The 18528-nt window shown below is 41.5% G+C and overlaps 1 protein-coding gene across 5 annotated transcripts in view; it reads left to right on the top strand.

The window, feature by feature from the left end:
* The window catches only part of LOC118823270 (gephyrin), a 222694-nt gene that overhangs the window by 175637 nt on the left and 28529 nt on the right, over positions 1 to 18528 (top strand). For all 5 annotated transcript variants that reach the window (XR_005008518.1, XM_036592743.1, XM_036592744.1 and 2 more), the window contains one exon: positions 4537 to 4624. Coding sequence is in view for 4 of the 5 variants with exons in the window: in XM_036592743.1 (XP_036448636.1) it covers positions 4537 to 4624 (88 nt within the window). In the remaining variant the exon portion in view is untranslated. The remainder of the gene's footprint in view (positions 1 to 4536; positions 4625 to 18528) is intronic.

Below are 18528 nucleotides of genomic sequence, written 5' to 3' on the forward strand. Positions count from 1 at the left end.
TCCTTTCCAGCACCTTGGCATAGATTTTCCCAGGGAGACTGAGCAGTGTGATACCCTGATAGTTGGCACACACCCTCCGGTCCCCTTTCTTATAAATAAGGACCACCACCCCGGTCTGCCAGGGTTCTGTTCCTGAGGTCCATGCAATATTGCAGAGGCGTGTCAGCCACGACAGCCCCACAATATCCAGAGCCTTAAGCATCTCCGGACGAATCTCATCCACCCCCAGTGCCTTGCCACTGAAGAGCTTTCCAACTACCTCAGTGACCTCCACCAGGGAAATGGAGCTTGACACGCCAGAGGCCTCTGGCCCTGACTCCCGTGAGGGTGGCATGTCTCCCGGATTAAGGAGTTCCTCAAAGTACTCTTTCCACTGACCGACAATATCCTCATTTGAAGTCAGAGTTTCTCCACCCCTGCTGAATACAGCTTGGGCGCAGCCACCCCGACCACTCCTGAGTCGCCGGACCGTTGTCCAGAACCTCCTTGAGGCAGACCGAAAGTCTTTTTCCATGGCATCACCAAACTCCTCCCACGCCCTGGATTTTGCTTCTGCCACCGTTGCAGCTGCCACCTTTTTTGCCTGTCGGTACCTATCTGCTGAGTCGGGAGTCCTTCGGGCCATCCAGTCCCTAAAGGCCTCTTTCTTCACCACCGGTGTCCACCAGGGGGTTCTTGGGTTACCGCCCTGACAGGCACCAACAAGCTTTTGGCTACAGCTATGCCTGGCAGCTTCCACAATAGAGGTTTTGAACAGGGTCCATTCAGACTCTATGTCCCCTACCTACTCCAGGACATGAGAAAAGCTCTCCCGGAGGTGGGAGTTAAAATCATTCCGAACAGGGGCCTCCAACAGTCGTTCCCAATTCACACAATTCACCATTCGGGTTTAGATCGGGCAGGCCGTTCTTCCCACTCACGCCTTTTCAGGTCTCCCAGTCATTGCCAACATGAGCATTGAAGTCTCCCAGTAAGACTGTGGAGTCTGTAGGCGGGACCCTTTCCAGAACCCCGCCCACTCGCTCCAAGAAGGCCGAATACTCCGACCTGTTGTTTGATGCATAAGCACACACAACAGTCAGAGTTTTCCTCTCTGCGATTTTAATTTGCATTGAGGCGACCCTCTCGTCCACCGGGACAAACTCCAACTGCACTGCTGCCAGCCGGAGACTCGTGAGTATCCCCACACCCACCCGGCGCCTCTCACCTTGTGCAACCCCTGAGTAGGAGAGGGACCAGCCCCTATCCAGGGATTTGATTCCAGAGCCGACACTGTGGGCAGAGGTGAGCCCAACTATATCTAGTTGGTACCTCTCAACCTCCCGCACAAGCTCCGTCTCCTTCGCCCCCAGTGAGGTTACATTCCACGTACCAAGAGCCAGTTTCTGCCACAGGGGCCTAGGCCACCAAGGGCCCCCCTGCAATCTCCCACTGCCTGTACAGCACTGCACTGCTCCCCCTTGCTGGACCTTGCGGGTGGTGGGCCCACATGGTCCCCCCACGTTGCCTCTTCGGGCTGAGCCCGGCCAGGTTACGTGGGCTGCCTGGCCACCAGGTGCTTGCAGAGGGACGCTACCCCCAGGCCTGGCACCAGGGGTAGGTCCCGGTGACCCTCTCCCGGGCAGGGTACACAATCTTCTGTGTCCGTTTTTCATGGAGGGTTTTTGGATCGAGTTAGTCTGGGTCTTCACTCCAGACCTGTTCGCCCTGGGAGACCCTACCAGGAGCATATTGCTCCCGCCAACTTAGCTCTGAAGATCCCTAGACCACACAAGCCCTTCTGCCATGACAAGGCCCCGATCCAGGAAGGGTAAAAAAGGTCTGAAAAAACGACTCATTTTATCTGGAATCAAGGGTCTTAATAGGACGTTTTTTACCCCTTTGCTGCAGTTACAGCATCTACTCTTTTAGGGAAACTTTACTTTAGATGCTGGAACATTGCCATGAAGATTTAATTCAGTCACAGGAGTGTTAGTGAGGTGAGGTACTGATTTTGGATGGTTAGTTTTGTATCACAAATGCCACTCCAGATCATCCCAAAAGGACTGGATGGAGCTCCATTAATCCCAAGAATACAGTTGCACTGCTCCACACCCCAGTGCTGACGATTTCTATACACTTCTAGCCCACACTTGGCAATGAGTAATGGACTCATTTGTGGCTGCTGCAAATTGTTTTAGAGTGGAAAAACCGGTTTGGACTTTTGACTGACTTTGACTTTAAACTAAAATCTTTTTGCTTTGTGTGACCCTATACCTTATTTTTTTATTATTATTAAAATAAATGATTGAACATTCCATTTAGTCACTACCAATACAATAATTAGGCCTCTGAAATTTTAACAATTTTTTTGGAAGTGACTGTTCCTATAGTTTTAAGCTTATTTTGAACATAGCTCAAAAACACTAGCCAGAACATGTCTAGCAAGCACAGCTTTGAACAGTTGTACACACATACACAGTCAAGTCACATTATTATGACCACCATCTAATATCCAGAGTAACCGCCATGGACAGCATGGACAGCAGCTAGATGGGTTGGGAGTGACTCAATAAGGTCCTGGTAGGTTGTCACAGGTATCTGGAGCCATGCTGACTTCAGTGCATCCCACAGCTGCCTGAGGGTGCGTGGGGGAGGATCCATAGAGCAAACACGACGGTCGAGGTTGTCCCACAGATGCTCAATTGGGTTCAACTCTGGGGAATTAGGGTGCCAGGGTAGTGCTTGGAAGTCTTGGTCATGTGTTTCCAACCAATGTCGGACATTTCTAGCCATGTGGAATGTCATATTGTCTTGCTGGAAGATCCCATCCACCCCAGGAAAGACAATCAGCATGTATTGGGTGTACGTGATCTGCATGGATGGATTCATACCCAAATCGGTTGAGAGTGCCTTCCACACCTTCTATACCCACCAAGCCACCTCACAACACGTGACTTCCTTCATGAGCTTTGCGCTGCCACTGTCAAGTAGGATGTGGTCATAATAATGTGACTCGACTGTGTATATCATAATATTTTTCAGTAAAATCCAAAAAAGTTTACTTGTCCACAGAAAATATGTTTTGGTAATAAGGTTTTTAGACTTTGGGACTTCAAAACAATGGGACCTAACTGTTCAGCATGTGACCATGAGACACTGGGATGTAGTCTCACTTTCTGCTTTAAAATGCAGGGGTGTGGCTAAAATAAGCCTCCGCCTGTGGCTAAAACTGTTTGTTTCAGTAGTGACATGAAAATGTGGGACAGCAACAAACATTTTGTTAAATTAAGTTTTTCTTATTGAAAAATTAAAATAACGATAAATGTAAATGTTTTAATATCACTTATAAAATTTAAAAGTTCTTAAAAAAAAGAACAATTCCGTCGAATCGTTCATATATTCATATTTTAGGTTGGATAGTTAAGTACTTTATTATTTTAGTGCAGATAATGTAATACTTGAGGTAGAATTCTGGGGCCGTATTATAGAACCTTCTGAACTCTCAAATCCTATCTGTTTAGTCACTGACCACTTCAGGTAGGACTGAATTTAGGACAGAAGCTATTACAGAACAACTGTTTTTAAATTTGATTAGACAAAATTTCACAAATTCTGTCCTAATTTTGACAGCCCCAAAGTTGTCTTAACTTCAGTTTTAACCATCTGATTTTTATTGTTTTATGTTGTGACAGACATCATAGTTACAATTAGTTACATAATAACTTTACATTTATCTAAAAACAGTGCTTTGACTTACTGAGCGTTTTTTTCTTAACAGCATTTTAAAAATCCCAGACACTGCAAAAATGATCTCCACCGCCCCCTCTTATTACCTTAGTGTGTTAATATTGATGAAAACTCATCAAATAAAATATTACAGAGATAATGGTGAATAATAAGGAGACATAGCTGAATGTGTGACTGTTTATTAGGAGGAGTAATGTTGGTGCGGTTGGCTAACGCGTTTGGGGAACTGAAACTGGGGAGCAGCGACACCTTAATAAATGGCACAAAGCGCTGTCACAGTACTGTTAACTTCAAGTTCATCATGCTTTAGTTTTGTTTGACCTGTTCATTACTGTAATCAGTAATGGTACCTAGTTGTCTGGCTAACTAACTTGATTATTTTAATTGTGTTTACGTTTCAGCTGTGCATGTATGGCCGCTTGCTAGGTAACAGACATGACAGTTGATTGTTGACTTTGATTGTGTAAGTTAAGATTTCCAAATTTAAGGTGCTGTAAAATAGGTTTCTTAAATTAAGATGAGATTTGGTTCTGTAGTACAAATTTGTGAAAAATCTTATCTTCACCTGTCATATATTAAAAAAAATAGGAAGTTTCTGTAATACAGTCCCTGGATTCTAGACCTTGATTTGAGCATTAGTATAGGATTGAACTAGTAGTATTATACTGTGGAGAGAATAGTGCTGCCTCTCCGCTAAAAGAGAAATGGCCGCATAGAGCCTTTAGTATTTAGTCGTAATGGGTATAAGTAGAGAACAATAACTTCATAAACATAATCGTGCCCTTTCATTCCTGTTTCTCCCTGCAGCCCAGACGACCTGCTGAACGCCCTGAGTGAGGGCATCAGCCGTGCAGATGTCATCATCACGTCTGGAGGGGTGTCGATGGGAGAGAAGGTAAGGGAGGGCTTTACTGGAATCAGCATTGAAAATAGCTTATGGCCAAAGTTCCAAACCTGAAGGGTCATAAGTGTTCCCTCCCTCTCTTAAATTTCTTTATTCTGTAATATTGTGTGTAATTAATCGCAGTTAATCACAGTTAATCACATTGGTATTATTTACTGAAAATTGACCATTAGAAAGATTTTTCCACCTAAAAACAGTTACAGCTACACTATATGGACAAATGCTATCGTATTGAGACACACCTTTTAGTAATCATTAACTCAAGTGTTTCATTCTGTCCCATTGCCACAGGTGTATATAATAGCACCGAGCCTTGCAGTCTGCCTTTACAAACATTTGTGAAAGAATGGGTAATTCTAGCTCACTGAATGCAAGCGTGGTACTGTAATAGGATGCCACTGTTGCAATGTCAGTTCACTAAATTTCTTCCCTCCTAGATATTCCATGATTAACTGTAAGTGGTATAGTTGAATAGTGGAAGCGGTTAGGAGCCATTGCAACTCAGCCACAAAATGTCAGACCACGTAAAGTTACAGAGCGGGGTTGCAGAGTGCTGAGGTGCATTGTGCATAAAAGTCGCCAACACTTCTGCTGTCTCAGTACCTACGGAGTTCCAAACTTCCTCTGGCATTAACATCAGCACAAAAACTGTGTGCAGGGAGCTTAATGGCATGGATATCCATGGCCAAGCAGCTGCATGCAATCCTTACATCACCAAGCACAATGCCAAGTGGCAGATGGAGTGCCGCCACTGGACTCTGGAGCAGTGGAAACATGTTCTACAGAGTGACGAATCACGCTTCCTTATCTGGCAGTCTGATGGATGATTATGAGTTTGGCAAATGCCAGGAAAAAGTTACCTGCCTGACTGCATTATGCCAAATGTAAAGTTTGGTGGAGAGGGGATAATGCTATGGTGTTGTTTTTCAGGGTTGGCCTAGGTGCACAGCAATAACAACAAAAAATATAGCCGCAAGCGGCAATGAGCGGGTTCAAGCACGCAACAGCAGTACGGGCTCTTCTGCAGGTTTAGCCCATTAGGCCTAAAAAGGCCTCAAGCTTCTGGTTTAGGCCATTAGGCCTAAAAAGGCCTCAAGCTTTTGGTTTCGCCCATTAGGCCTAAAAAGGCCTCAAGCCTTTTATTATATTAGGCCTAAACAGGCCTCAAGCCTTTGTATAGTAAGTCTTCGTATAGTGAAATCTTTGAATGAATAAGCCAAAATAAAAGACAAGCAGTGCAATTTTTGACATAACATGTAATTAGTAAGTTGTTCATCTTAGTGGACTGAGTCACATGGCACCAATTGTTTATATGTGGACCTTGTAATAACATTGTAATAGCATTTTAATTGATTTTTCAGTGTTTTTGAGTGCTGAAGCACCCCCAAAGGCCAATCTGGACCAAACTTGGCATACTCCATTAGAATCTCAATTTGTATAAATCCTCAAAGTTTGAACATGATCTGACCAATGAATGTTGAGTTATAGCTAACCAAGCTAACAATGCCACATATGCAGGAATTTGGTGATTAATCCACATGACCCTGAGTAGAAAAGTCAAAATGTTTTTGATAATTATTTACATAGAGAGGCCAAAGAATTGTTCTAGACCAATTTTGAAAAGATTGGTTCAAAATCCAGAGACTAGTTCGAAAAAGTAGGGTTTTGAAACATTTATCTATTACAAAAAAACGATACAGATTTTTAATAAACATGTATAGGCAAAATTGTTTCTCCCAATGTACTACAATAGGCTGTAGGTGAAAATTGTAATAATATTGTAATAACATGTAATAATATGTAATTTTTTGAAATAGCGCCCCCCAGTGGTCAAATCTTTTGAAACTCGACTGGTTGTTAGAAAGTGGCTACATATAGACACCAGTCAAGTTTCGTCATGATTGGTCAATGATAAGCCTGTCAAATGGCCTGCTGAATGCTTATTGGCCGATGGCGACCACAAATTTCGATGTATCCAAACGTCCTTCAATGCACACTTGTAGACTGGCGAGAGGATGCTGGATGCAAAGTTTCAGCTTGATCGGATGTTCAGAGGCAGAGAAAATGCCCTGTTTTTGTTGCTCCGCCCCCTAATTACTTATGCGCACAAAAATCGAATGGCTACCTCAGAATAGGCTACTGGCATGGCCTGTGAAGTTTGAAATTTTTTGGCTGAAGGATTCTTGAGTTACAGATTTTTCAATTAATTCTGAATTATTTTGAATTTATCCAGAAGGGTTCATTTGCATATGGCAGCCATGTTGTATGGAAAACTTAAAATGTTTTTGATAATTATTGACCTTGAGGCTCTTCTGAATTTTTTTACACCAAATGGATGAGGATCGGGCAAAAATTGGAGGACTAGTTCGCAAAAGTAGGTTTCGCATATTTTGCAATATTGCGAAAAAATTTTCTGGGCGGAGATTGACAAACCAAATAGCAAAGTTGTTTGTTTGGACCCAAGGAACCAGGAAAAAAATATGACTTAGCTGGCAAAAATCTGGTTTAGGAGTTATAGGCCAAAACGCGTTGACCTGCGCTATAGCGCCCCCTTGTGGCCGATTGGGCTGATTCCTTGCGCCTGAGTAGTGGGAGGGACTACTACCTATTGACCAAGTTTCAAGTCTCTAGGACTTACGGTTTGGGCTGTGCGTTCCGTTTCAGGGAAGAAAAAGAATAATAAATATAGCCGCAAGCGGCAATGAGCGGGTCCAAGCACTCATAAGCCCAAGAAACTCTCATGCACTTTAAGCCTAATAGGCCTAATAAGGCCTAACGCACTTTGGGCCTTCGAGGCAGAGAGGCCGAAAAGAAATCAGAGTTTATCAACAGGCCTTCATTTGTCAAGAACAATGAGCACGGGCTTTAAAACCTAATATACGTTTATATTTCAATTTACTGATCTACAAAGGTTTGAAGGAATACATGAGTAATGGTAACATTTCTGACTTTGTTGTGTTTGCAAAGTACTTTGTTTCTCCATGTTAAAACCTTTGATAAGGATGACATAAACAGACCCAATGGACCCAATGGACCCCTTCAAGCATAAAGGACCTCAGTGAAAGTGGGTGAAAATTGGTCCAAACGTCTTCAAATGTTATGAACATTGATCAGGGACCTTTGTCAAAGATGTTCACCAAGTTTTGTTCAGATTGACCTTTTGACCTTGGTATTACAAGCTGTAGTCTTTAAATGAATAATTCAAAATACCAGAGAAGGAGTCCAATTTATGACACAACATGTAATTAGAAAGTTATTAACATCAGTGAACTGAATCAAATGACACCTCTTATTTATCTGTAGACTTTGTAGTATTGTTGTAACAACATTTTTAAAGATTTTAGGTGTTTTTGAGTGCTAAAGCGCCACCTATTGGCCAATCAGGATCAAAGTTTGCAAGCCACATCAGAGTCTCAATTTATAAATATATTTACAATTTTGAGATGATCGGACCAAGGACTGATGAGTTATAGCAATTTAAGCTAGCAAAGCTATGGCTACAATGATTTAGTGATGGAGGAAAGCCACAATTAGCAAAAAATGGAAAATGTGCTGGATAATTATTTACCTAGAGAGGCTACAGAGTATTTCTAGACCAGATTTGAGAAGGTAGCTTCAAATTCCACGGACTAGTTCGAAAAGTGCTAATTTCAAACATTTGACGATTGAAAAAAAACTAAGCACTTTTTTAATAGACTTCAAATGACAAAAGTGTTTGGAACACTGCACTGCATGAGGTCATCTAAGTTATTTGACCAAAAATAACAATCTGTACAAGATATACTTGATTTTCTGTTATAGCGCCCCCCAGTGGCCAAATGTTTTGAAACTTCGCAGGTTGTTAGAAGGTGGTGAGATAGAGATAGCTGTCAAGTATCATGAGGATTGGCCAAGGCTAAGCCTGTCAAATGGCTGCTGAAAGCTTATTGGCCGATGGCGGCCATAGATTTCAATATATCAAAGTGTCCTTAAAGAATCACTTAAAGTAGATGATACTTGCAAAGTTTCAACGTGATCGGATGTACAGATGCTGAGAAACAGCTATTAAGGCACATTAAGCATTTACAGCGCCCCCTAATGACCAATGTGCACAAAAATGGATAGGTGTCCTCAGAGTCTCATTAGGAATAAGCCTGTCAAGTTTCAAATTTTTTGGGTGAAGGATTCTTGAGTTACAGATTTTTCAATTAAATAAGAATTATTTTGATTTTTCCAGAAGGATTAATTTGCATATGGCAGCCATTTTGGTGACAAAATTGAAAATGTGCTGGATAATCATTGAGTCTTAGGCTATGCTGAATTTTTTGACACCAAGAACATGAGGATTGGATGAAAACTGTAGGACGAGTTCGCAAAAGTAGTTTTTGCATATTATGCAAATTAGCTCAAAATCTAAGTGGGCGGAGCCTAATGGTCCAAATTACAAAGTTGTTTTGTTGGACCCAACGAATCAGGAAAAAAATATGTCATGTCTGGCAAAAATCTGCAGAAGGAATTATAGAGCCAAATGCGTTGTGTTGCGCAATAGCGCCACCTTTAGGCCGATTGGGCTCATTTCGCGAACCTGAGTAGCGGGAGGGACTACTACCTATTGACCAAGTTTCATGTCTCTAGGACTTACGGTTTGGTCTGGGCAATTCGTTTTATTCGAGAAAAAGAATAATAAGAATAATAAGAAGAAGAAATATAGCCGCGAGCGGCAATGAGCGGGTTCAAGCACGCAACAGCAGTACGGGCCCTTCTGCAGGTTTAGCCCATTAGGCCTAAAAAGGCCTCAAGCTTCTGGTTTAGGCCATTAGGCCTAAAAAGGCCTCAAGGTTTTGGTTTCGCCCATTAGGCCTAAAAAGGCCTCAAGCTTTTATTATATTAGGCCTAGAAAAGCCTCAAGCCTTTGTATAGTAAGTCTTTGTATAGTGAAATCTTTGAATGAATAATCCAAAATAAAAGACAAGCAGTGCAATTTTTGACATAACATGTAATTAGAAAGTTGTTCATCTTAGTGGACTGAGTCACATGGCACCATTTGTTTATATGTGGGCCTTGTAATAACATTGTAATAGCATTTTTATTGATATTTCAGTGTTTTTGAGTGCTGAAGCACCCCCAAAGGCCAATCTGGACCAAACTTGGTGTGCTCCATTAGAATCTCAATTTGTATAAATACTCAAAGTTTGAACATGATCTGATCAATGACTGATGAGTTATAGCTAACCAAGCTAACAATGCCACATATGCAGGAATTTGGTGATTAATCCACATGACCCTGAGTAGAAAGTCAAAATGTTTTTGATAATTATTTACATAGAGATGCCACAGAATTGTTCTAGACAAACTTTGACAAAATTGGATCAAAATCCAGAGACTAGTTCGAAAAGTAGGGTTTTGAAACATTTATCGATTACAAAAAAACGATACAGATTTTTAATGAACATGTATAGGCAAAATTGTTTGTCACACTGTATTATAATGGGCTGTAGGTGGAAATTGTAATAATATTGTAATAACATGTAATAATATGTACATTTTTGAAATTGCGCCCTCCAGTGGTCAAATCTTTTGAAACTCGACTGGTTGTTAGAAAGTGGCTACATATAGACACCAGTCAAGTTTCGTCATGATTGGTCAATGTTAAGCCTGTCAAATGGCCAGCTGAATGCTTATTGGCCGATGGCGACCACAAATTTCGATGTATCCAAATGTCCTTAAAGTCGCACTTGTAGACTGGCGAGAGGATGCTGGATGCAAAGTTTCAGCTTGATAGGATGTTCAGAGGCAGAGAAAATGCCCTGTTTTTGTTGCTCCGCCCCCTAATTACTTATGCGCACAAAAATCGAATGGCTACCTCAGAATGAGCTACTGACATGGCCTGTGAAGTTTGAAATTTTTTGACTGAAGGATTCTTGAGTTACAGATTTTTCAATTAATTCTGAATTATGTTGAATTTATCCAGAAGGGTTCATTTGCATATGACAGCCATGTTGTATGGAAAACTTGAAATGTTTTTGATAATTATTGACCTTGAGGCTCTTCTGAATTTTTTGACACCAAATGAATGAGGATTGGCCAAAGATTGGAGGACTAGTACACAAAAGTAGGTTTCGCACATTTTGCAGTATTGCGAAAAATCTAAGTGGGCGGAGCTAAATAATCAAAATAGCCAAAAGGTTTATTTGGACCCATAGAACCAGGAAAAAAATATGGCTTGTCTGGCAAAAATCTAGTTTAGGAGATATAGACCCTAACGCGTTGGCCTTCGCTGTAGCGCCCCCTTGTGGCCGACAGGGCTGGTTTCTTGCGCCTGAGCAGCGGGAGGGACTACTACCTATTGACCAAGTTTGGTGTCTCTAGGACTTACGGTTAGGGCTGTGCATTCCGTTTCAGGGCAGAAAAATAATAATAATAATAAATATAGCCGCAAGCGGCAATGAGCGGGTTCAAGCACGCAACAGCAGTATGGGCCCTTCTGCAGGTTTAGCCCATTAGGCCTACAGAGGCCTCAAGCTTCTGGTTTAGGCCATTAGGCCTAAAAAGGCCTCAAGGTTTTGGTTTCGCCCATTAGGCCTAAAAAGGCCTCAAGCTTTTATTATATTAGGCCTAGAAAAGCCTCAAGCCTTTGTATAGTAAGTCTTTGTATAGTGAAATCTTTGAATGAATAAGCCAAAATAAAAGACAAGCAGTGCAATTTTTGACATAACATGTAATTAGAAAGTTGTTCATCTTAGTGGACTGAGTCACATGGCACCATTTGTTTATATGTGGGCCTTGTAATAACATTGTAATAGCATTTTAATTGATTTTTCAGTGTTTTTGAGTGCTGAAGCACCCCCAAAGGCCAATCTGGACCAAACTTGGTGTGCTCCATTAGAATCTCAATTTGTATAAATACTCAAAGTTTGAACATGATCTGATCAATGACTGATGAGTTATAGCTAACCAAGCTAACAATGCCACATATGCAGGAATTTGGTGATTAATCCACATGACCCTGAGTAGAAAAGTCAAAATGTTTTTGATAATTATTTACATAGAGATGCCAAAGAATTGTTCTAGACAAACTTTGACAAAATTGGATCAAAATCCAGAGACTAGTTCGAAAAGTAGGGTTTTGAAACATTTATCTATTACAAAAAACGATACAGATTTTTAAATAACATGTATTGGCAAAATTGTTTGACACATGGTAGTACAATAGACTGTAGGCGAAAATTGTAATAATATTGTAATAACATGTAATAATATGAAATTTTTTGAAATAGCGCCCCCCAGTGGTCAAATCTTTTGAAACTCGACTGGTTGTTAGAAACTGGCTACATATAGACACCAGTCAAGTTTCGTCATGATTGGTCAATGTTAAGCCTGTCAAATGGCCAGCTGAATGCTTATTGGCCGATGGCGACCACAAATTTCGATGTATCCAAATGTCCTTAAAGTCGCACTTGTAGACTGGCGAGAGGATGCTGGATGCAAAGTTTCAGCTTGATAGGATGTTCAGAGGCAGAGAAAATGCCCTGTTTTTGTTGCTCCGCCCCCTAATTACTTATGCACACAAAAATCGAATGGCTACCTCAGAATGGGCTACTGACATGGCCTGTGAAGTTTGAAATTTTTTGACTGAAGGATTCTTGAGTTACAGATTTTTCAATTAATTCTGAATTATGTTGAATTTATCCAGAAGGGTTCATTTGCATATGACAGCCATGTTGTATGGAAAACTTGAAATGTTTTTGATAATTATTGACCTTGAGACTCTTCTGAATTTTTTGACACCAAATGAATGAGGATTGGCCAAAGATTGGAGGACTAGTACACAAAAGTAGGTTTCGCACATTTTGCAGTATTGCGAAAAATCTAAGTGGGCGGAGCTAAATAATTAAAATAGCCAAAAGGTTTATTTGGACCCATAGAACCAGGAATAAAATATGGCTTGTCTGGCAAAAATCTAGTTTAGGAGATATAGACCCTAACGCGTTGGCCTTCGCTGTAGCGCCCCCTTGTGGCCGACAGGGCTGGTTTCTTGCGCCTGAGTAGCGGGAGGGACTACTACCTATTGACCAAGTTTGGTGTCTCTAGGACTTACGGTTTGGGCTGTGCGTTCCGTTTCAGGGCAGAAAAATAATAATAATAATAAGAAGAAAAATTCTCACAATTCCAATAGGGTTCAATGCATTGCATGCTTGAACCCTAATAAGAAAAATCCTCACAATTCCAATAGGGTTCAATGCATTGCATGCTTGAACCCTAATAAGAAAAATTCTCACAATTCCAATAGGGTTCAATGCATTGCATGCTTGAACCCTAATAATAGTAATAATAAGAAAAACTCTAACAAAAACAATGGGGTCCTACGCACTTGCGTGCTTGGACCCTAATAATAATAATAAGAAAAACTCTAACAAAAACAATAGGGTCCTACGCACTTGCGTGCTTGGACCCTAAAAACTCTAACAAAAACAATAGGGTCCTACGCACTTGCGTGCTTGGACCCTAATAATAAGAAAAACTCTAACAAAAACAATAGGGTCCTACGCACTTGCGTGCTTGGACCCTAATAAGAAAAATCTTGACAATTCCAATAGGGTTCAATGCATTGCATGCTTGAACCCTAATAAGAAAAATCTTGACAATTCCAATAGGGTTCAATGCATTGCATGCTTGAACCCTAATAATAATAAGAAAAATCTTGACAATTTCAATAGGGTTCAATGCATTGCATGCTTGAACCCTAATAATGGATTTAAGGTAGCATTGAATTTAAGGTGGCAGTGAATATAAGCTGGCAGTAAATTTAAGGTGACAGTGAATTTAAGGTGGCAGTAGTTTTAAGATAGCACTGAATTTAAGGTGGCAGTGAATTTAAGGTCGCAATATACTTAAGATATCAGTAAATTTAGGGTGGCAGTCAATTTACGTAGTGATTTACATCTAAGGTGGCATTAAATTTAAAGTTGCAGTGGAATTAAGGTAGTAGTTTAAGGTAGTACCTAGCAAGACATCACCATCCACCTTGGATACAGTAGCAACCACTTGGCAACATATAAACAACACTTACTATTCTTTGTATTCTTCTTATTATCAATTATTATACTTTATATTATGACTATTAACTATTAATATAACTATTATTATATCTATAGCATTATTCGAAAGGTGCTGATAACTCGTCCTGCAGATATCAACACGTTTCGAATAACAATATAGTTAAAATAATAATAGTTATTAGTTATTAATAGTCATGTCCTCACTTAGGGCAGGTCCTCAAGCTCGAATCCACAGTCATACTGACCTGCACTCTTTAATGTGTTTTTTTTTTCATCCCTCGTTCCTCCCTTAGAGTCCCATTCATTTTCGCCCAAAGCATACACTTTTCTTTGACTGACAGCCACCAAAATGCATGAACTTACTCAGGGCAGGTCCCCAAGCTCTAATCCACAGCCGTCATTTTTTCATCCCTTGTTCCTCCCATATAGTCCCATTCATTTTCGCCACCACTCAAACTCTATTACTTCTTTGCCCAACAGTCACCAAAATGCATGTACTTACTCAGGGCAGGTCCCCAAGCTGTAATCCACAGCCATACTGACCCGCACTCCTCTATTTGTTGTTTTTTTAATCCATCGTTCCTTCCATAGAGTCCCATTCATTTTGTCCCACAACAAAGCCCTAAGTCTTTTTCCTGATAGCCACCAAAGTACATGTAGTCCCCGAGCTCTAATCCAGTCATACTGACCCGCACTCCTCTTTGTGTCATTTTTAATCCCTCGTTCCTCTCTTAGACTCTTATTCATTTTCATCCTCAAAGAAGACATATACTTTCCTTTGACTGACAGCCACCAAAATGCATGTGTTTGCTCAGGGCAGGTCCCCAAGCTGTAATCCACAACCATACAGACCCGCACTCTGTGTGTGTTTTTTTCGTCCCTCGTTCCTCCCATAGCGTCTCATTCATTTTCACTCTCACACAAGCCCTATTATTTTCTTTGCCCAACAGCCAACAAAATGCATGTTCTATACTGTTATCCGATTTATATTATTAGGGTTCAAGCATGCAATGCATTGAACCCTATTGTAATTGTCAAGATTTTTCTTCCTATTCTTTTTCTTCCCTGAAACGGAACGCACAGCCCAAACCGTAAGTCCTAGAGACTTAAAACTTGGTCAGTAGGTAGTAGTCCGTCTCGCTACTCAGGCGCAAGGAATCAGCCCAGTTGGCCACAAGGGGGTGCTATAGCGCAGGTCAACAGGTTTAGGTCTATAACTCTTAAACCAGATTTTTGCCAGACAAGCCATATTATTTTCCTAGTTCCTTGGGTCCAACCAAACAACTTTGCCCTTTGGACCATTTAACTCCGCCCACTTAGATTTTGAGCTAATTTGCATAATATGCGAAACCTACTTTTGCAAACTAGTCCTAGAATTTTTGCCAGATCCTAATGTTTTTGGCGTTAAAAAATTCAGAAGAGCCTGAACCTCAATAATTATCAAAAATATTTTGACTTTTCTAAACAACATGGCTGTCATATGCAAATGAACCCTTCTGGATAAATTCAAAATAATTCAGAATTAATTTAAAATTCTGTAAGTCGACAACCCTTCAGCCAAAAAAATTTCAAACTTGACAGACACATTTGGGAGAAGATTCTGAGGTAGCCATTCGATTTTTGTGCACATATGTCATTAGGGGGCGGAGTTCATGCTACATGGCTGTTTCTCAGCATCCGTACATCCGATCAGGCTGAAACTTTGCAAATACCATCTGTTGGCCAGACTATAAGTAAGTCCATAAGGACAATTTGATTTATTGAAGTATATGGTCGCCATCGGCCAATCAGCATTTAGCAGGCTTTTGACAGAATTGGAATTGCACTTAGCTAGCACAAGAACTAATCCACCGCCATACTGACCCGCACTCATCTTTGGGTCATTTTTTCATCTCTCGTTCCTTTCATTGAGTCCCATTTATTTTCGCCGCCACTCAAACTCTATTGCTTCTTTGCCTGACACCCACCGAAATGCAAGTACTCACTCAGGGGACCGCTTCAAGCTCTAATCCACAGCCATACTGACCCGCACTCCTCTATTTGTCGTTTTTTCATCCCTCGTTCCTCCCTTATAGTCCCATTAATTGTCGCCACCACCCAAAGTCTTTCTTCTTTGCCTGACAGTCAGCAAAATGCATGTACTCATTCAGGGCAGGTCCCCAGGCTCTAATCCACAGCCGTCCTGACCCACACTCATCTATTTGTCGTTTTTTTCATCACTCATTCCTCCCATAGAGGCTCATTCATTTTCGCCACCACTCATACTCTTTCTTCTTTGCCTGACAGTCACAGAAATGCATGTACTCACTCAGGGCACGTTCCCAAGCTCTAGTCCACAGCCGTCCAGACCCGCACTCCTCTCTTTGTTATTTTTTCATCTTTTGTTCCTCCCATATAGTCCCATTAATTGTCGCCACCATCCAAACTCTATTACTTCTTTGCCCGACAGTCACCAAAATGCATGTACTCATTCAGGGCACACCCCCAAGGTCTAAGCCATAGCCGTACTGACCGGCTCTCCTCTATTTGTCGTTTTTTCATCCCTCGTTCCTCCCATAGAGCCTCATTCATTTTTACCACCACTCAAACTGTATTACTTCTTTGTCCGACAGCCACCGAAATGCATGTACTCACTCAGGGCACATCCCCAAGGTCTAATCCATAGCCATACTGACCCACACTCCTCTATTTTTGATTTTTTAATCCCTCGTTCCTCCCTTAGAATCCCATTTATTTTCGGCCGAACAATAGACGTGTTTTTTCCATTGTGCAACAGACACCGAACTGCACGGGCACATTCCCAAGCTCTACTCCATATCCATACTGACTCGCACTCCGCTATTTGTCGTTTTTTCATCCCTCGTTCCTCCCATAGAGTCCCATTTATTTTCGCCACCACTCAAACTCTATTACTTATTTACCCGACAGTCACCAAAATTCATGTACTCACTCAGAGCAGGTCCCCAAGCTCTAATCCACCACTATACTGACCCGCACTCCTCTATTTGTCATTTTTTCATCCCTTGTTCCTCCCATATAATCTCATTAATTTACGCCACGACTCAAACTCTATTACTTCTTTGGCCGACAGTCACCAAAAGGCATGTACTCATTCAGGGAAGGTCGCCAAGCTCTAATCCACAGCCGTCCTGACCCGCACTCCTCTTTCTGCATTTTTTCATCCCTCGTTCCTCTCATTGAGTCCCATTCATTTTCGCCACCACTCAAACTCTATCACTTCTTTACCCGACGGAAAACAAACTACACATACTCACTCAGGGCAGGTCCCCAAGCTCTAATCCATAGTCATACTGACCCACACTCTTCTATTTGTTGTTTTTTCATCACTCGTTCCTCCCATAGGGTCTCATTCATTGTTGCCACCACTCAAACAGTGTTACTTCTTTGCCCAACAGTCACCAAAATGCATGTACTCATTCAGGGCGGGTCCCCAAGCTCTAATCCACAGCCGTCCTGACCCGCACTCCTATATTTCTCGTTTTTTCATCCCTCGTTCCTCCCATAGAGCCTCATTCCTTTTTGCCACCACTCAAACTCTTACTTCTTTGCCTGACAGTCGCCAAATTGCATGTACTCATTCAGGGCAGGTCCCCAAGCTCCTAATCCACATCTGTCCTGACCCACACTCATCTATTTGTCATTTTTTCATCCCTCATTCCTCCCATAGAGTCTCATTCATTTTCGCCACCACTCAAATTGCATGACTTCTTTGCCCGACAGCCACCGAAATGCATGTACTCACTAAGGGCACATTCCCAAGCTGTACTTCTTAGCCATACTGATCCGCCCTCATCTATTTGTTGTTTTTTCATCCCTCGTTCCTCCCTTAGAGACTCATTCATTTTTGCCACCACTCAAAATGTATTTCTTCTTTTCCCGACACCCACCGAAATGCATGTGCTCACTCAGGGTATGTCCCCAAGCTCTAATCCATAGCCATACTGACCTGCACTCCTCGATTTGTTGTTTTTTCATCCCTCGTTCCTCCCATAGGGTCCCATTCATTTTCGTCCAAACTCAAGCCCTATTATTAACTTTGCCCAAGAGCCACCAAAATTCAAGTACTCTCTCAGGGCACATCCCCAAGCTGTAATCCATAGCCATACTGACCCGCATTCCTCTGTTTCTGATTTTTTCATCCCTCGTTCCTCCCTTAGAGTCCCATTTATTTTCGGCCAAACCATAGCCCTGTTTTTTCCATTGTGCAACAGACGAAACCTACTTTTGCATGGGCACATTCCCAAGCTCTAATCCACAGCCACACTCACCCGCACTCATCTATTTGTCATTTTTTCATCCCTCATTACTCCCATAAAGTCCCTTTTTTTTTTCTTTCGCAACAAAGCCCTAATCTGTCTTTCTCTCAAAAGCCACCAAAGTACATGTATTCTTTCAGATAAGGTCTCCAAGCTCTAATCCACAGCCATACTGACCCGCAGTCCTCTATGAGTACTTTTTTCATCCCTCATTCCTCCTATAGAATTCCATAGTAACCACGGCGCAACCATTCCGCGTTTCCTTTAGAAAATGCACTTTTCTAGTTAAGTTGGCTTGAAAAAGCCAACTTACTGTTCTTCGTAATCTTCTTCTTATTATTAAGTTGGCTTGAAAAAGCCAACTTACTGTTCTTCGTAATCTTCTTCTTATTATTATTAAGTTGGCTTGAAAAAGCCAACTTACTGTTCTTCGTAATCTTATTATTATTCTACGCTCAAAATATAAAATGTTTCTCGTCCCACAGTTTTCGAGCTAGAGCCATGAAACTGTGCAGGTAGTACCCATACCCGATTAGGTTGCTTGTGCTTTTCTAAGGAATCCGACATACGGTTTTCGGAA

Source organism: Colossoma macropomum, unplaced genomic scaffold (genome assembly GCF_904425465.1).
Source record: "Colossoma macropomum unplaced genomic scaffold, Colossoma_macropomum, whole genome shotgun sequence".
Classification (NCBI taxonomy): domain Eukaryota; kingdom Metazoa; phylum Chordata; class Actinopteri; order Characiformes; family Serrasalmidae; genus Colossoma; species Colossoma macropomum.